The sequence below is a fragment of the Podarcis muralis genome, chromosome 3 (genome assembly GCF_964188315.1).
Source record: "Podarcis muralis chromosome 3, rPodMur119.hap1.1, whole genome shotgun sequence".
Taxonomy (NCBI): Eukaryota; Metazoa; Chordata; class Lepidosauria; order Squamata; family Lacertidae; genus Podarcis; species Podarcis muralis.
Window position 1 is genome coordinate 20,285,946 of NC_135657.1, and position 19,171 is coordinate 20,305,116.

A 19,171-nucleotide genomic window follows, 5' to 3' on the forward strand; every position below is an offset into this window, starting at 1 on the left:
AGATGTCGCAATGTACAATAACGCCCTAGCTCAACTGAAAGAGCACTTTGACATGAAAGATCTTGGTGAGGTAAACAACTACCTATCTCTGGAAATAGAGAGAGATCAAGATGGTAACATTCTAGTACACCAGTCACGGAAAATTGCTGATGTGTTAAGCAAACTAAACCTGATGGATGCTAACCCTGTAGACACACCGATGACAACAGGTTTTCAGGTAGATGACACTGAAGAAGCATTTTCTGACACTACACTGTACAGAAGTGTGCTAGGCAAGCTAAACTTCATTGCCAGATGTTCAAGACCAGACATTGCTGTTAGCTGTGATTTGCTAAGCAGACAAGTCAACAATCCTAGTGTCAAGGATTGGAAAGCTCTGAAACGCATAGCGCGGTATTTGAAAGGCACTATGCATTACAGACTGAGATTTAACAATCAGAAGTCTGGTGGTCTTGAGATATTTGCAGATGCAAGTTTTGGAAGTGACATTACAGACAGGAAAAGTACGTCTGGAGTTTGCTACATGTACAATCAAGGTCTGTTTGATTGGTCATGCAGGAAGCAAACAACAGTTAGCTTAAGTACTTGTGAAGCTGAACTGAATGCACTGTCTTATTCACTTAAGGATTGTGAATGGTTGATACAATTGTGCAAAGATATGAAAATTCCTGTCAAATGTCCAATCCAGGTTTACCAGGACAACAAAGCATGTTTGGCTTTGCTGAAGTCTGAAGGTTGTAAGCAAAGCACGAAGCACTTGCAATTAAAGTTGCAGCATGCTAGGGAATGTATTCAGAAGGGACTCGTAACGGTGTCCTATATGCCAGGTAATGAAATTCCTGCTGATGTATTGTCCAAGATTGTATCAAGGGATCAACACTGTACCTATGTGCAGAAGTTGGGTTTGTACTGATATTGTACGAACACGCTGCCCAGTGATGTTCACAGAAAGGGGGAGGATGTTGGTTTCTGCTTTCCTTCACTGTGCAGCGAAAGGGCTTGTCACGAGACAGGTGTTTACATTCCACAGTCTGTACTGTTGGAGTTTCTCACGGGAAAGGGAGGCTGGATGTGACGTACACTGGTTTCCTGTTTTTCACTGTGTGATTCTCTCCAAGCTGCCGAGGAGAGAGGATGCAGCATTCTCTGCTTTTGCAGAGGCAAGATGTCTTTCTGTAATATATCTGCTTTGAACTGTAAATAAAGCAATACTGAGTATGTAGTACATACTCCTCATCCTTCCGCTGGGCACGGAACTCTGCTTTACACCAACAGGCAGGAGCAGGGACTGAGCAACGGGAGCTCACCCCGTTGTGGGGATTCGAACTGCCAATCTTCTGATCGGCAAGTCCTAGGCTCTGTGGTTTAAGCCACAGCACCACCCGCATCCCTATGTTAGATGTGGTATGTGCAATCAAATCTGTTTTCTTTAAAAACAACAACACGGTTATCATCCCCTTCACTCATTCAATGATTGATCTGATGAGCAGGGTGGAATTATTTTGCATTCTAGTTAGGAGGCTAGGCTCCACCCACTCCAGCACTGTGCCTACATTAAACCGGTTTTGTTTTTACTTCTGCTGCTGCCGAGAGTAAGGGGAGGGATAAAAATTACTTGGGGAGTCAGGCCAGACCTCCCAAATCAGCGACCATTTAGAGCAGCCCCACTTGGACATAGGACTTACTTTTATGTATTGCATCAACATCAGTCTAGCTTCAAAAGTACCAACAGAGAATGAGCTCAGATTGCTCATTGACATCTTGAGCTCTCCACCACTCTGCCTTAATGATCAGATGCCTATGATGGCTGTGTATTTTCCGGGGAGAGTATATCCAGTTAACACTGCTGAGGGGCTGCTGAGAACAATGGAGCTTCAGTGAGCTAACAGGGCTTTAATAATTTCCCAAGGACAGCTCGGAATGACAGTGCAGCATATCAGCAAGTTTCCCTCTCACTCTCTCAAAATCAGGTCAGCAATCTGGACACAACGGGGGCTTCTGTCTGCAGGACAATAGGAACGTTCAACATTTACTCAACTTTGCCATACTGCTTAGGAAAGTTCCCAAACTCCTGAGCTACCACAACTTCATCTGCAGGGCTGTTCTGTTTGCTTCTGAAATGCACAAACTCATAAAAGTTCACAGTGTGGTGGTCCAATGTCTTTCTTCCTTTAATTATTACAGGCAGGCAGGCAGGCTTTTTTTATTTTTTAGAAAGCCAATTCATCGAGCTCCCAGCCATGACACCCATACTTCCAGAAATTAGGCCAACACAGACAGCAAAAAGAAGCCCATGAACCCTAACCCAAACCTGTTTTGACAAGCTACCTAAAAATATACAGGGAGGCAGCCTGTTCCACATCCAGGGCCGGCGCAGCCATGAGGCAAGGTGAGATTACAGCCTCAAGTGGCAGGATCCACAGCGGCGGAAGATTACTTACTACAATGCGCTCTACGTGGGGCTACCTTTGAAGGTGACTCAGAAACTGCAATTAATCTAGAATGCGGCAGCTAGACTGGTGACTGGGAGTGGCTGCCGGGACCATATAACACCAGTCCTGAAAGATCTTCACTGGCTCCCAGTACATTTCCGAGCACAATTCAAAGTGTTGGTGCTGACCTTTAAAGCCCTAAATGGCCTCAGTCCTGTATACCTGAAGGAGCGTCTCCACCCCCATCATCCAGCCCGGACACTGAGGTCCAGCGCCGAGGGCCTTCTGGTGGTTCCCTTGCTGCGAGAAGTGAGGTTACAGGGAACCAGGCAGAGGGCCTTCTCGGTAGTGGCGCCTGCCCTGCAGAACGCCCTCCCAGCAGATGTCAAGGCAATAAACAACTATTTTACTTTTTAAAGACAACTGAAGGTGGCCCTGTTTAGGGAAGTTTTTAATGTCTGACACTGTATTGTTTTTAATATTCGGTTGGAAGCTGCCCAGAGTGGCTGGGGAAACCCAGCCAGATGGGCGGGGTATAAGTAATAAATTATTATTATATTCTTATTATTCCACCTCACAGAAATGCATTGCTGCTGCCATGGTGGCAGTGATGTGCTCCCTGGAGGCTGAATTTGCTACCTGCTTGGCAGGCTCCACTCCCCCCCCCCCCGCATGCCACCTCTAGAGTGGCCTTATGGTGAACAAGAGGTGCTGCTGCTTTCCTCCTCCCACCACCACACACCCAGGGAGGAAATAGTAGGGGCTGCCCTCTTAGATCTCCTGGGCTCTGCACTTGCCTTAACAAAGAGAAAAGTGCGACAGAGGAGAATATTTCTATAGCAATCTGAAATCTGAAATTTAGTACACATCAAAGCGCCCCTGATCACTAGAAAAATTTGAACGGGAGGATTACAGTGGTACCTCGGGTTAAGTACTTAATTCGTTCTGGAGGTCCATTCTTAACCTGAAACTGTTCTTAACCTGAAGCACCACTTTACCTAATGGGGCCTCCTGCTGCTGTCGCGCCTCCGGAGCACGATTTCTGTTCTCATCCTGAAGCAAAGTTCTTAACCTGAAGCACTATTTCTGGGTTAGCGGAGTCTGTAACCTGAAGCATAGGTAACCTGAAGCGTATGTAACCCGAGGTACCACTGTATTATTTTTTACACGTAAGTCAAAACTCAGAACACAATGTTTATCTCCAGCACACAACAAGCAAAACCAAACACAAGACATACTGTTGTGCTCTTGAATTTCCTCTGTGAATTAGCCTTGGGTGAATTTCCAGTAGCAACAAGAAATGCTAGTTGAAATTACTAGTTTTATAAGGATTATAGTGGCACCAGCATGTCATGCATTGTATGCACTGAGTGAAAGATGCACGGCTCCTCATTGCCATGCATCATCCAGTATTTTATCATATTTTGTAAATTAGGAAAAGTTTGGTGGGTATATTTAAATCAAAGTGTATTTGCGGGTCTAATTAGATATCTCACGAAAAAACCACACCAAAAAACGCTTTCATACCAACATCTGGCAATCACAAATGGCCTCCACTGGGGTGCAGAATATGAAATATGACCCTCGCAAACTTCTAACGTGACACGCAGCAGTAATATTGGACAATGTAAATGCACCTTAAGTAGATTACACTCATCCAGCAGAATCTGCACAACAGGTTTAGCTGCTTAGCAACCCATACAGAAGACGATCAGCTAAAATGAATTACAAACCATTGATTAGGCCCAGACAAATATAAGACTGACCAGCCACAGTCAGGTTAATTGGCACTCTAAATCACAAATGACACGTTTTGCCCCTCAAGCCACTATTATGAGAGAAATTTAGACTGCTGTCCCCAAATCAGTTACTGGAAAGTTGCCAGGGCATATTTTGTCAATGGGATCTGCAAATTACAACTCCAGAGACATTTCTTCTTCTTCTTTTGCTCAATAAAAGCAAGGGAAAATAAATAACTCTTTTATCGCGATTGTGGAAGAGACTGATACACATATTTGTCTTTCTTTTTTTTATATAGAAAAAAAGAGCTTGCCAAGTTTGTAGTATGAAATGGTACCTACATGGTGTGGCCATACTAGGGCATCAGCACACAGGCCAGATGATGGGGCCCCCAGCATCCTGGCTTAGTCCACAAGCACTGGATCTGCCTTAGGCGCCCAGCAAGTCAGCAGGGAGCTATAAGTTGCCGTTTAACATTTCCCAGAATGCCTCAGAGCATCCAATATTGCATCGTTCTAGGGATGGACGGCGCTGTGGGTTAAACCACAGAGGCTAGGACTTGCCGATCAGAAGGTTGGTGGTTTGAATCCCCATGACAAGGTGAGCTCCCATCGCTCGGTCCCTGCTCCTGCCCACCTAGCAATTCGAAAGGACGTCAAAGTGCAAATAGATGAATAGGTACCGCTCTGGCAGGAAGGTAAACGGCGTTTCCGTGCGCTGCTCTGGTTTGCCAGAAGCGGCTTAGTCATGCCGGCCACATGATCCGGAAGCTGTACGCCGGCTCCCTCGGCCAATAAAGCGAGATGAGCGCCGCAACCCCAGAGTCGGTCACGACTGGACCTAAAGTAAAGGGGTCCCTTTACTTTTTTAGGGATGGACAACCCATGGGCCTCCAGACATTGTTGGACTCCAGCTTCCTTAAGTCCCCAGAGTGCATGGCCAATGGTCAGGGATGCTGCTTCCTACCTGACAGACAATAAGATTTTAGGACTGCTGAAAGTGACTCAAGGGAGGTCAACACACACTTGTTCCTCTAGTCCCACTGTTGCCTCTATTCAAACAGGTTCAGCTGGTTTTCAGGAAAGCGCCTATAATGGATAGCAATTTTTTCTTCATATGAGCTTTAAACAAAAAGTGCGTATCTCTCCCTGGAAGCACGATGGCAAGGAGATGAGCACAAAATGTGCATCCTTAGACTCGTAGAAATGTAGAGCTGGAAGGTACCTTGAGGATTATCCAAGCCCCTGCAATGTAGGAAGACGCAGCTACCCCACATGGGGATCGAACCTGCAACCTTGGTGTTATCAGCACCACGCTCTAACCAACGAAGCTACTCAGCAATTATTTCATTGGCTGTCCAAGCCAAAGTATCTCAAAGTGAGTCTCAAGTCCCAATCTGCAGAAAGAGGGCTAATACTGCACAATAATGCCTGCAGTAAAGATGTCTGAGAGTATGCACGTAAAGTCCTATAAACCCCGATAAAGCTCTATAAAAATATGAAGTTATGGTTGTTAATTCTACGTGGGGGATCTCACCATTGCGAGGACAGATGAAACAAAGCCGTGGATTAAGTGAAGGTTTAAATGCTCTGATTAGGGTACCCCTTCACCCTCACAGCTTAGAAATGCAACTTCACTAAACTTAACCAAGCACTGGGTTATTTGCATGCTTCTGTGACATTCTTTTGCCTGCAATCCAGAAGGCGGATTTCATACCAGAAATCCTAAATGGGAAGCCTACATTGGAAAAGAAAGAAAAAGAATTGCATTGGCTGGTTTTCAATGCTAACAGGACGCAGAAAGAACTCATTTTACAGGAGCTGATTTGGTGAAGGTATCAAGGTTATCGATGGCATGTTTTCCATCTCAAGGAATATTTCCTGCAGCTGGCAGCATGAGAGCTGATGTTGGTAGTTACAAGAAACTTCTCTTTCTTAAGTCTGCAACTGTGACATTGACTTTAACTGTTGAATTTGGTTTTACTTGTTTTACAAGTGTTCTGGTTTTCTCCTGTTTGTTTTTTTTAAAGATGGTGCATGATGTTATTGTAACCTGCCCTGGTGTAGTGGTTAAGAGCAGTGGACTCGTAATCTGGTGAACCGGGTTCGCTTCCCCGCTCCTCCACATGCAGCTGCTGGGTGACCTTGGGCTAGTCACACTTCTCTGAAGTCTCTCAGCCTCATTCACCTCACAGAGTGTTTGTTGTGGGGGAGGAAGGGAAAGGAGATTATTAGCCGCTTTGAGACTCCTTAAGGGGAATGAAAGGCGGGATATCCAAACACTTCTGCCCTGGGACCTTGTAGTGAAGGGTGTGGGGTGAGAAATCTTGTAAACAAGCTAAGAGCTGCTATAACTTATGTCAAGGCATACATAATACATGCAAATATGCACTTTGCCACTGAGAGACATCTAATCTGTATTGGTATTGGAATTGGAATTGTTATCACATGTGAAATTGTTTTAGGTTATTTTTACATATGGAGTTCTTTTTTCATTGTTGATGCTTTTACTGTGAAATTGCTTTGAGGTATTTTATGGGAAGAGACTCATAAATGGGTTCAAATAAATAAGCAAATGTGTGCTATGTAAAAGCAGCAAGATCTGCCTGTGTTTGTCTTTTTGAATAGTTTAAAAGAGAATTCAAAATCGATTACAATGCAGCTCCTACTGCATGTATGAAGTTATGTAACCACCTCATTTCCTTTAGAGAGACAGAACCAAAGTAATTGGGGGGGGGGGTTTGGGGGGGAGTTGGTTTTCCCCTTTCTTTCTGTATCTTCAGTGCCACCTTCTGGCACTTTAAAGGCAACACAGGACATATATTTTAAAAGTCCTTTTAAAAAACCAACGCTGCTCATTACAATGGAGGTTGCACAAGAGAATTGGTTGGTGGACTTTAAAATCGTTGACTTTAAAAAAAAATCATCTATTTGGCAAAGCAGCATTATAGTTTTTTGTTTTGGTTTTTAAAGCATGCTCAGCATACTGTAAAATAAAGGAAACAAATCCCATTTAAATGTTCACATACAGAAAAGAGAGTGCCGCATTCTACAAAAGACAACATCTTGGCACCAATGACCAGAATGTTTGGAAGGAAGGAATCAGTTCATCCACTGAATTCAAGCTATAAGAAAGGAGATTCCAACTAAAAATACAGATGAATTTTCTGGTGGTAAGAGCTGTTCGACAGTGGAACGGATTCCATCAGAAAGTGGCGGACTCTCCTTCTTTAGAGGTTGGATGGCCATCTATCATGGATGCTTCAGTTGAGATCCCTGCCTTGCAGAGGGTTGCACAAGATGGGCCTCGGGGTCCATTTCAACTCTACAATTCTGTGATGCTACAATTTTCTAACCCCCTGTACTTCCACATTTGCTCATTCATAAATCTGTTCTATCCCATTTGCACATCAATCTGTGATTTTCTTAACCTAAGTCTGCACAAGTATTCACAATGAAAAATGCTATGAAGATACAGTGGTACCTCGGGTTAAGAACTTAATTCGTTCTGGAGGTCCGTTCTTAACCTGAAACTGTTCTTAACCTGAGGTACCACTTTAGCTAATGGGGCCTCCTGTTGCTGCTGCACAATTTCTGTTCTCATCCTGAAGCAAAGTTCTTAACCTGAGGTACTATTTCTGGGTTAGCGGAGTCTGTAACCTGAAGCACAGTGGTGCCACGCAAGACGAAATTAATCCGTTCCGCGAGTCTCTTCGTCTTGCGTTTTTTTCGTCTTGCGAAGCACGGCTATTAGCGGCTTAGCGGCTATTAACGGCTTAGCAGCTTTAAGAAAAAGGAAACAAACTCGCAAGACATTTCGTCTTGCGAAGCAAGCCCATAGGGAAATTCGTCTTGCGGAACGACTCAAAAAACGGAAAACCCTTTCGTCTAGCGAGTTTTTCGTCTTGCGAGGCATTCGTCTTGCGGGGCACCACTGCATTTGTAACACGAGGTACCACTGTACTTCTGTAAAATGTATTTTGCCTCAAAACACAGATTATCCAATCCCCCAAGCATCCTACTGTAAGGTATTTCAAGAGAATATGCATTCCACCAAGACCGCATTCTCAAATAATTAGCCTCCCCTTCAAAGGTCTATCTCCAAAGGTAGCTAGGTTACAATTTCCTTCATCCCTGACCATTGGCCATGCTTACTGGGGCTGGTGGGAGTTGGAGTCAAGCAAAGCATCTGCAAGATTTCACATCACTGCTTTAAGTGAAGGAAATACCCAACTGTCCCTTGCAAAATTTTAAACGTTGAATTTCTCTTCCCAACCCCAGCAAAATAATAATAATAATAAAAAAATCATCATAATCCAATAAAACGTAGTCATGACTAAGTCACCATTAAATCACTGGGGCTTCAAGCAAGTCACAATTACTGTATTTTTCCGTGTATAAGACTATATTTTTTCCTAAATATACATGGATAGCGCATAGTGCATTTTCTTAATTTTGAGTCCCAAAAAATAGGGTGTGGGTGTGTGTGTCATACACGGAAAAATACAGTAAATCTTATTTTGTTGTCCTTAATTGGATTTAGCAAAAGATATCTGGCTTGCCCCCAACATTTTAAATCTTCCTTCCTGTCATTTAAATGTAATATTATTTAAATATTTGAGAGCACACAGCTCTAGAGAAGGAAGGATCTGGATATTTCCACTCCACGTCACTTTCAAACGTTATTAGCCATAATTCCATCCTATGTTTCACATCCCTCTCATATGCCATATTAGAGTACATATTTAAATCTGTTCGATTCTCTCAGAAATGTATATTTAAACATGTATTTTGATATATTTAAACTGCCAAGAAATGCACTGCAACCTGAGAAATCCAATGGATAGCTGTTCCAAAGCGGCCATTACTCTGATTGGCGTAGATCAGGTCATTTTGCAGAGAAATCCACAGAGATCAAATTCCTCACGCATCCCTATAAAAGCGCTTCTTAATCATCTTTCATCTGACATAAACAGGATCCAGTTGCTTCTATTTGTTTTCATATGCTGTTCGGTTTAAACTATTTTTTTCTCTCCCCTGAACAAAGCATCCCATTTTAAATGTATTGCCCTGTGAGCTGCAAACATACTATTCCAGGGGTCAGCAAACGTTTTCAGCAGGGGGCCGGTCCACTGTCCCTCAGACCTTGTGGGGGGCCGGACTATATTTTTGGGGGGGGAAATGAATGAATTCCTATGCCCTACAAATAACCCAGAGATGCATTTTAAATAAAAGCACACATTCTGCTCATGTAAAAACTCACTGATTCCTGGTCCATCCGCAGGCTGGATTGAGAAGGGCCTTAGTTTGCCTACCCATGTACTATTCTTTCTTTTATCTAACTGTTCACAGAATCACTTTGCTAGGTACAAATTCATTCTGTTGAAGCCAAGAAGGGGTTCTGGCTTACAGTGCTATGTATTTCAGCTGCACTTTTCATGTACTGACACACAGGCCAGATTCTGCAAAGATTTGGTTCCTCAAGTCTGGTGATAGATTTATAGAACCTACCTTGGTCTGGAAGCAGCAGTAGAGCTGTGTTAAGTAAGGATGCTTCCGTGCTAACGCCAGAATCCGCTTTTCTGTCATTGTACAGTCAACGTCATCATCTTGTAGGATGACATCTTTCTTTAAGACTTTCACGGCGTATACTTCATCTTTGCCTTTTAGCTCGGCTAGCATGACCTGCAACAAAGAGGCAACTGCACTTTTACACACGGCAAAGAGCAAGTAGTTCACATACTAAAGTAGCTAAAAAGAGAAATTAAATGGAAGTTTTGCACTAGTGGAAGCCAGCACAACAATTCCCGTTAGCGCAATGGGAATCCCCACTCCCCACAAATCGGCTCTAGAGAGTTGGGGGAACTCCCAGAATATCGTGTGAGGAAAAGAGATGAGCAATCATTCCATTTGGCAAGGAAAGATGCTTCCGCTGACAAAATGATCTCTTTAGTGCCCACTAAATAAAACTCACTGAATGGAGAGGCACACACAGCAGACAATCCTGAAGCAAAATGCCTTTTCCCACAGTATCTGAAAGACCACTTCCTTCCCTACAGACCTTCTCAAACATTAAGCTCAGCAGAGGGAACCATTCTGGTAGTTTCACCACCCTCAGAAGTTCAGGGGGTGGCAACCCAGGAGAAGGCAATCTCTGCGGCTGCTGCTAAGTTTTGGAATTTCCTCCCCACAGAGGTGCGTTTGGCTTCTTCACTGTTCAGCTTTCGAAGAATGCTGAAGATACCCTTCTTTACCCCTGAAATGCGTCTGTTCAGGGTCCACCCTATTCCTGTGGCTGCAATTTGTCTTAACTGCTTTTAATCCTGAATTGTAGATGGTTGTCACCCACCCTGGGACCTGCTGGAGTAGAATAAGGCAGGGAATAAGATAAAAATGTCAAGGGGGCAAGTGGAGAACTCCAGTATTCCTAGTTTTTAGATTTTCCTATAAAAGGATTTTTCCTCTCTTTCGTGGTCAGAAATTGTAAGGTGTGTGTGTGTGTGTGTGTGTGTGTGTGTGTGTGTGTGTGACCCAGAGCCTCCAAAAAGCCAGTCTCCAGCACCACAAGAACTATGGTTCCTCAGGAGGCTAGGCAGACTAGGCCTCATGGAGAAGAGATACACACTAGGCCACAGTTCCAGCCTGAAATACTACCCAGGCCTCTCTATCTGGCCCTCAGGAAACTCCCCAGGCAACAGCCTTCTCCTCAAGCCATACCTCTCACTATCCCAGCTTTGAACCATCCTAGAGTTGTTTTTGCCTGGTTGGAATGCAGTCATTTAATTTCATCCTGATTCTAATTTTCAAGCTGTATTTTAATCAATTGTTTGATTGTGTTTTAATGTATTTGACATTTGATGTTAGCTGCCCTGAGCCCGGTCTTGGCCAGGGAGGGCAGGGTATAAATAAATAAAAATTTACTTACTTACTTACTTACTTACTTACTTACTTACTTACTTACTTACTTATTTAAGCAATGAGCCTTGCTTTCATGAACTGATGATAGCGAGGGATGTGTGTAGAAACAAAGCTAAAATCCACCTTTGCTTGCCTTGCCCAAATTAGCTTTGAGTCCTGCCCACCACTGGCGTGTAGGATATGGTGGCTTGCTAAAAGAGAATGCAGCCTTTGGGCTTGAAAAGGTTCCCCAAGCCTGATCTACATGTTTGCAGCAAGAATCAGCAATGCAAAACGTGGATCTGTTTTTTCAGGCATAAATGAAATCCAGATTCTCAATGCACTTGTTTCTTGTAGTTTTTGCCCCAGTGAATTTTTTTTAGTGTGCCTCGCTCGGGCTTTAGAATTGCACGCATCCTGGCTCTGTTGTCACTTCGAATTTCAGACTGTTTCCACCTAGCGCTGCTGAGCAAGGGGCCGCATCTAGAGCCGAATGGGATTTGATGCTGTCACTTTAAAGTCACCTCTGCAACTCCTCCTTAAGGCGGAACAGCAGGAGTCCGAGCAAACACAGCCTAACATTTACATGCCTTGTTGAGTCTGCATGGCTGGCAAGTTGAAAAAGCAAATTATCTGACTTGCAAAATCAGGGCATGCAGAGCAGGAATCACCTTCAGGGAGAATAAATGTCAGCCTCCCTATGGAGTGCTTTTTCAGTCAAGTGCCTCAACAGAAGACACCAACTGCAGCTTAGCATTTCAATTGGCAGCCACACTTTCAACTTAACAAACAATTCAGCACTGACTTTTTTTTTCATAAAAAAACTAGCCAACTTAAAAAGGAGATACTTGTTCAGCATCACAGAGAAAATACATCGCTGGCAATAATTTCTATGCCATTTTTCAGGGCATGGGTGGTACCAGTTCTTTTCTAAATTATTCCAAGAACCACCAATGGAAGTAAAGCAGCCCAAGAAACTATCACATGTGCAGCGGAACCCAGCTAAGCAGAGATTTAAACCTTGGCCTTCTGCATCTAAATCCCCTGTGTTATCTACTGATGTTCTTGGACTACAACTCCCACAATCACTGGCCATTAGCCATGCTGACCAAGATTGATAGGCATGGTAGCTGAAGAATATCCGGATAGCTACCTCTGGACTACACAGCTGTTCCCCCGCATTGTTCTGATATACTTGAGAATCCACAGCATCAAGCAGCTCAGAATTAGCAGCCTGAGACGTGGCTTGACAGGACTGCTGGTGCAATCAAGTTATGCATGGACCAAAAAGGTAAAGTGGTACCTCTGGTTATGAACTTAATTCGTTCCGGAGGTCTCTTCTTAACCTGAAAGCGTTCTTAGCCTGAAGTACCACTTTAGCTAATCGGGCCTCCTGCTGCCACAGCACGATTTCTGTTCTCATCCTGGGGCAAAGTTCTTAACCCGAGGTACTACTTCTGGGTTAGCGGAGTTCGTAACCCAAAGTGTTTATAACCCGAGGTGTTTGTAACCTGAGGTACCACTGTACTGTGCAAGAGATTCTGTGCCAGGTAACTGAGGTAGCGAGAGACAGTGAGCTGTAGTGGCCAGAGTTTAGGGAAGTTGTTAATGTTTGATGGTTTATTGTGCTTTTAATTCTGTTGGGAGCCGCCCAGAGTGGCTGGGGAAACCCAGCCAGATGGGCGGGGTACCAATAATAAATTATTTATTTATATATCTATATAATAATTATTATTATACTAAGAATTCAGATCCCTTACACAGCCATAATCTGGGTGATCTGGGAATTTACGGGTGATCCAGACTGGCCCTTTTTCAAATCAGGCCATGAAACAGGTTTACCCATAAACCTCCAAGCCCCAATGCATGATTGAATTGATGCATGGCTTTTAAATTAGCTGAAGCCCTACTGGCATAGATTTGGTAATCCCTATGACCACCGGAGGAGGGTGTGCATGAATGCAAACACAGATATGCCACAAGCTTCAACCATGCCTCAGCCTTGTTTCTTCCTACCAGTACTGCATGTTGTTGTATTTAATGTGCACAGTGGAAACAAGCAGCAATCAAGGACTGCTCACCTTCCCAAAGCTGCCTTTCCCTAACACTTTAATGAAGTTAAACTCTTCGAGGCCCATGCGCTTCGTCTGTGTTTTGACCTCTCCGTTTTCGCCGTTCTCCCCAGGAGTGTTAAGCTGGCCGTCAGTCGAGGTCGCTGCTCCTCCCCTGTGCTCTTCTCCTCGGTTGTCAAATGACAATGCTTTCCTAATGTTATTTTCAAGCTCTTTGATTTCTGTGAAAGTTTAAAATGACAGCAGTGGACAGATATTTTAATACACACGCACATGGATATGGGAGAGCTAAGCTTCAGCAATACCAAGATCCTGGTTGCATCAGGATGACGCATGCATTAAAAAAATTACACTGCCCTATACCAGTAGATCTCAGGGCAGTACACAGCATAAAACCACAATATATATAAAAAAGAAAATACATATGAATTATATAAAAAATATTTAAAAATTGTCCATTAGCACCTTAGAGACCAACTAATTTTGTTCTGGGTATAAGCTTTCGTGTGTATCTGAAGTGTGCATGCACACGAAAGCTTATACCCAGAACAAACTTAGTTGGTCTCTAAGGCACTACTGGACAGTTTTTAAACTTTTTATTTATTTATTTCATCTGCGTCAGACCAACATGGCTACTTACCTGAATCTAGAAAATACATAATAAAAACAAAACGACAACAACCCAATAATCTCCCCTTCCACACTCATTTTAAAAGGGCATCAGATGTCAATATTATTATGTATGTATGTATACATACATACATGTGTGTGTGTGTGTGGATAGATAGATAAACAAGCAAACAGATAGGAACACAGGAAGATGCTCTACATTAAAAAGACCATTGGTCCATCTAAGTAAGTATTTACACTACCAGTGGTGGCTCTGTAGGATTTCAGACAGCCCTATGCAGGGATTCCAGGGACTGAACCTGGGACCTTCTGCATGCAGATAAAATGCTCTACCACTAAACTGCAGCCCCTCCCAGATAGACAGAAAGATTGTACTTTGCATATGGAAAGCTCCAGGATCCATCCTCAACATCTCCAGTTAATGTTCCACTGCTGGGAAAGGCCCCAGAGACATTGGAAAGCTGCTGCAAGTCACAGGAACAGCCAATATGGTGTCTTCTACAGGTGTCTTTTTTTGTACTACAACTCCCATCATCTCTGCCCAGTGACTATGCTGGCTGAGGCTGATGGGAGTTGGAGTCCACCAACATCTGGAGGGCACCATTTTTGCTACCTCTGCAGAAGACAGTGTCTCACTAGATGGTCCCCAAAAAGCCTTCAGCAGCTTCTTCTGAATCTTCAAAGCTAGTATGTCCTTCTGTTCTACTGAGCAGGAAAGACAGTGCAAGGTACATGGCAATCCCATTTGAGTGACATGGCCATGTTATGACACCAGTTCTTTCATAATCTATTCTTCCTTAAATCTGAGATGTTGGGGCCACATTGTTTACAAGGCTGCAGCTCAGCGAGACCTCCAAAATAATTTAAAATATTCATAAAAAGCCAATGCAATTCTGGGTTGCATCAATAGGAGTATAGCATCTAGATCAAGGGAAGTGATAGTGCCACTGTATTCTGCTCTGGTCAGACCTCACCTGGAGTACTGTGTCCAGTTCTGGGCACCACAGTTCAAGAAGGACACTGACAAACTGGAACGTGTCCAGAGGTGGGCAACCAAAATGGTCAAAGGCCTGGAAACGATGCCTTATGAGGAACGGCTAAGGGAGCTGGGCATGTTTAGCCTGGAGAAGAGGAGGTTAAGGGGTGATATGATAGCCATGTTCAAATATATAAAAGGATGTCATATAGAGGAGGGAGAAAGGTTGTTTTTTGCTGCTCCAGAGAAGCGGACACGGAGCAATGGATCCAAACTACAAGAAAGAAGATTCCACCTAAACCTTAGGAAGAACTTCCTGACAGTAAGAGCTGTTCGACAGTGGAATTTGCTGCCAAGGAGTGTGGTGGAGTCTCCTTCTTTGGAGGTCTTTAAGCAGAGGCTTGACAACCATATGTCAGGAGTGCTCTGATGGTGTTTCCTGCTTGGCAGGGGGTTGGACTTGATGGCCCTTGTGGTCTATTCCAACTCTATGATTCTATGATTCTATAAATATAAAATAAAAGGGGGCAAACCTTGATCACATGGAGAAGTCGGTGCCGACTTTGATCTGTCATCGTCTCCTGGTGAGGATCCAGGAACCGGTGGTTGAGATTCTGCACCTGGGACAAGCTAAGAATAGACAGAGAAATGAGATGCTTAACCATCACAAGGTGTTCTTCTGACATGACATTTATGAGACGCAGCTCCAAATAGCAAAGCTTCTGCACACAAAGAGGAAGGCGACTGAAAATCCTCCTTGAATTGCCATCTGCTTTACAGATTGACAAGCACAGCAGCTCATTTTTAAAAGAGAGAAAAAAGCTTGCATTTATTGCGTTGAAATCTTAACTTGTTTGAAGAAGTTCACGGTAAATGCTGCTAGGCTTACCAGATACACAGAAAGACCACACATAGAAACTCTTTCAAAACAACAACCCATAACTTCTGAAACAAGGTACAGTATTCTTGACACAAGTTCTACAGTGTCATGTCAGAATGAAAGGCCATAATTCACTGAGCACCATTCCAACACCAGTTTAATTAAATCTGCACAGGAGCTGTGCAAACGAAGAGATTTAGTGGATTTCAGCCACATTTTGCTCGCCAAAAGATGCAAGATGCTTGACTTGCCAAATGCAGTTTTTCTAAATTCTCCATGATTTATGTCAGGAGAATGATCTCGAAGAGGGATGGGGAACCTATGACCCTTCACATGTTGTTGCACTCCACTGCTGTAAGTCCCAGCCAACGGTCAAGAATTATGGAAGTTGTAGTTCAAAATCACCTGGAGGACCAGAGGTTCCCCATTTCTGGCCTGATGGCATGTGACGCTGTGGATCCTAAGAATGTCTTGTCACACAAGTTGCCTAGACAGAAGATCACCTGGAAACTATATATGTAAGTCTCTTCAGACGAATATAAGTGCAATAAGCTGATAGAATGAGGCAAAGCAGCTGATTACGGACATGAGATTTATGCTCATGCCACCACCACACATTTAAAACACCTCCCAAGACCACACCACACCTTTAAAGCATAGCCATACCACTTTAATAGTAATGGCTTCCCCCAAAGAATCCTGGGAACTGTGACTTGTTAATGGTGGTGTGAACTATAGCTCTGTGTGGGGTCTCCTAATAACTCTCAGCGTTCTTAAGCAAATACAATTCCCAGGATTCTTTGGGGGGGGCAGAATTGTTAAAAGTGGTATAAGAGTGCTTTAAACGTATTCGGTAGAGGTGACTGATGTAGATGTCAAGAGCACATAGAACCATCATCTTCCTATATGCAAGTATATAATAATTAATAATTAATAATAATAATAATAATAATAATAATAATAATAATAATAATAATAATAATAATAATAAATTGCTATATTGCCCTTCATTCGAGGATCACAGTTTACAATATAAAAACACAAAAATACATAACATAATAACCACTTCTTTTATTCTAGAAAGAAAGATGCCAGTACTCACCATGAAGTTGTTATAGTAAGTGCTACACTTTTAACCAGTGCTTTTCTTCTAGAAAAACACGGTGTCAGTACTGCATACCCTTGAGTGCCCCCAGAAAAAAGCACAAAAACAAACAATACACTCCTACACACAATTTAAAAGGCCACCGATTAGCCAAAGGTCTGGGAGAAGAGGAACTTTTTGCCTGGTGCCTAAAAGTGTGTAACAAATGCACCAGGCAGGCCTCCCTGGGGAGAGCATTCCACAAACAGGGAGCCACCACAGAAAAGGGCTGTTCGCATGTTGTCACCCTCTGGACCTCCCATGGAGGAGGCACTCGAAGAAAGAAATGCCTCAAGTGATGATTGCAGGGTCTGGGTCAGTTCATATGGGGAAGTCTATGTGCTATGTACCTGGCAGGATGGCACAACACACCCTATGAGGTATCCAACTAGCTTTTACATTGCTATTAATCACAATGACTAACTTAGGTTTCTTAATGTCACTGGGTCTATTAAGTAGGTGACTTAGGTGACTACAACCCCCTAGAACAGCATCTTTCCTTGCCAGGGACAAGACCGGGACGCAGCAATCCCTGCTGGGAAATGGGCACCGTGCATATCCCTTCTAAATGGAGGGCTCTCCAAGGACTACTGTGGGCAGTGAAGAAGAAGAAGAAGAAGAAGAAGAAGAGGAGGAGGAGGAGGAGGAGGAGGAGGAGAAGGAGGTTTGGATTTGATATCCCGCTCTATCACTACCCGAAGGAGTCTCAAAGCGGCTAACATTCTCCTTTCCCTTCCTCCCTCACAACAAACACTCTGCGAGGTGAGTGGGGCTGAGAGACTTCTAAGAAGTGTGACTAGCCCAAGGTCACCCAGCAGCTGCATGTGGAGGAGGGGGGAAGCGAACCCGATTCACCAGATTACGAGTCCACTGCTCTTAACCACTACACCACACTGGCTCTCTAGTTAACCACACTGGTTAATGGATTGCAGGAGATAAAGACAGGAATCCTGTCCATATATACTTGGGAGGACTCTGTGGAGCTTCCTTCTGAACAGACATATTCAGGAGTGCACTGATGTTATGTGCGACTCTTGGCATAAAGAGGTCCAAGGGATGGTTTGCGGTTTATTTATTTTTTTACCCAACACAGAAGGGATCAGCTTCTGTGAAGTGGCTTTGCAGAGCATCTGCTGAATTCAATTCTCTTTTGGGAGAATGTTATTTCAGTGCGTTTCCATTTGTCATCACTGTAATATCACGGGGGGTAGAGAGGAACATCTGGCAAGACAATGATCTCACGCCAGTTTTTCAACCAGATAAGAATATTTATGTTCACATGTGTTCTCACAAGGGGACTTCAAAGTAGTAGCTTTGATGTGTACATGGCTTTCTGACAAGAACGATTCCTTCTGACAATTGAAAAATAATAAAGCCTTTTTTGACTTCATCACTACTGAGGTCAAAGCAGTCTAAGTTCTTCCAGGGCTTCTTCCAGCTCACTCGGTTTGTGTACTCCAAAGAGCACAAGTTTAGCAGTGATGATGCCATTATTTTGTCCAACTGCTTTTGATTTTCTCCATATGGGAACCTAGGAAGTTGCCTTATACTAAGCTAAACCATTGGCCCATCTAGGTCAATGCTGTCTATACCAGTGTGGTGTAGTGGTTAAGAGTGGTAGACTCGTAATCTGGTGAACCGGGTTCGCTTCCCCGCTCCTCCACATGCAGCTGCTGGGTGACCTTGGGCTAGTCACACGTCTTTGAAGTCTCTCAGCCTCACTTACCTCACAGAGTGTTTGTTGTGGGGGAGGAAGGGAAAGGAGAATGTTAGCCGCTTTGAGACTCCTTAGGGTAGTGATAAAGCGGGATATCAAATCCAAACTACTACTACAACTACAACTACTACTACTACTATTCTTCTTCTTCTTCTTCTTCTTCTTCTTCTTCTTCTTCTTCTTCTTCTTCTTCTTCTTCTTCTTCTTCTTCTTCTTCCAACTGCCAACAGCCTTCTGTGATATCAGGCAGGGTTCTCATCCAGCCCTACCTGTGTTGAACTGAACTTGAGAACTTCTGTATGCAGAGCTTTGGAATACGTTGTCAGCAATATACTGATGACACACAACTCTACTTCTCCTCTACATCTGCAGGTGCAGCAGTGGATGTGCTGGACCGTTGTCTTGCCTCAGTAAGGGACTGGATGAGAGCCAACAAACTGAAGCTCAATCCAGATAAGGCTGAGGCACTGTTAGTGGGTTGTTTCCTAGAGTGGATGAGTGGGGGTTTGCCCTCTCTTGATAGGGTAATACTCCCTCTGAGGAATGGGTACACAGCTTGGGGGTACTTCTGTTAGAATTCCTGCTCCATGGTTGCAGTCATGGGATTGTTGTCTTCTGGATCCACTGCTGTTGCTTGAGGCTCAGGTGGTCTTAGTGGAGCCTTCCATCAGCTTGGCCTGGTGG

General features: G+C 43.7%; 1 protein-coding gene across 1 annotated transcript in view; it reads right to left on the minus strand.

Annotated features, from left to right (window-relative positions):
• PRKCE (protein kinase C epsilon) overlaps window positions 1-19,171 on the minus strand; it is a 323,740-nt gene that overhangs the window by 73,168 nt on the left and 231,401 nt on the right. Inside the window, exons 8-10 of the mRNA XM_028724832.2 lie at window positions 15,280-15,376; window positions 13,150-13,361; window positions 9,683-9,856 (exon numbers count right to left, since the gene is read on the minus strand). Of these exons, the coding sequence (XP_028580665.1) occupies window positions 9,683-9,856; window positions 13,150-13,361; window positions 15,280-15,376 (483 nt within the window). The remainder of the gene's footprint in view (window positions 1-9,682; window positions 9,857-13,149; window positions 13,362-15,279; window positions 15,377-19,171) is intronic.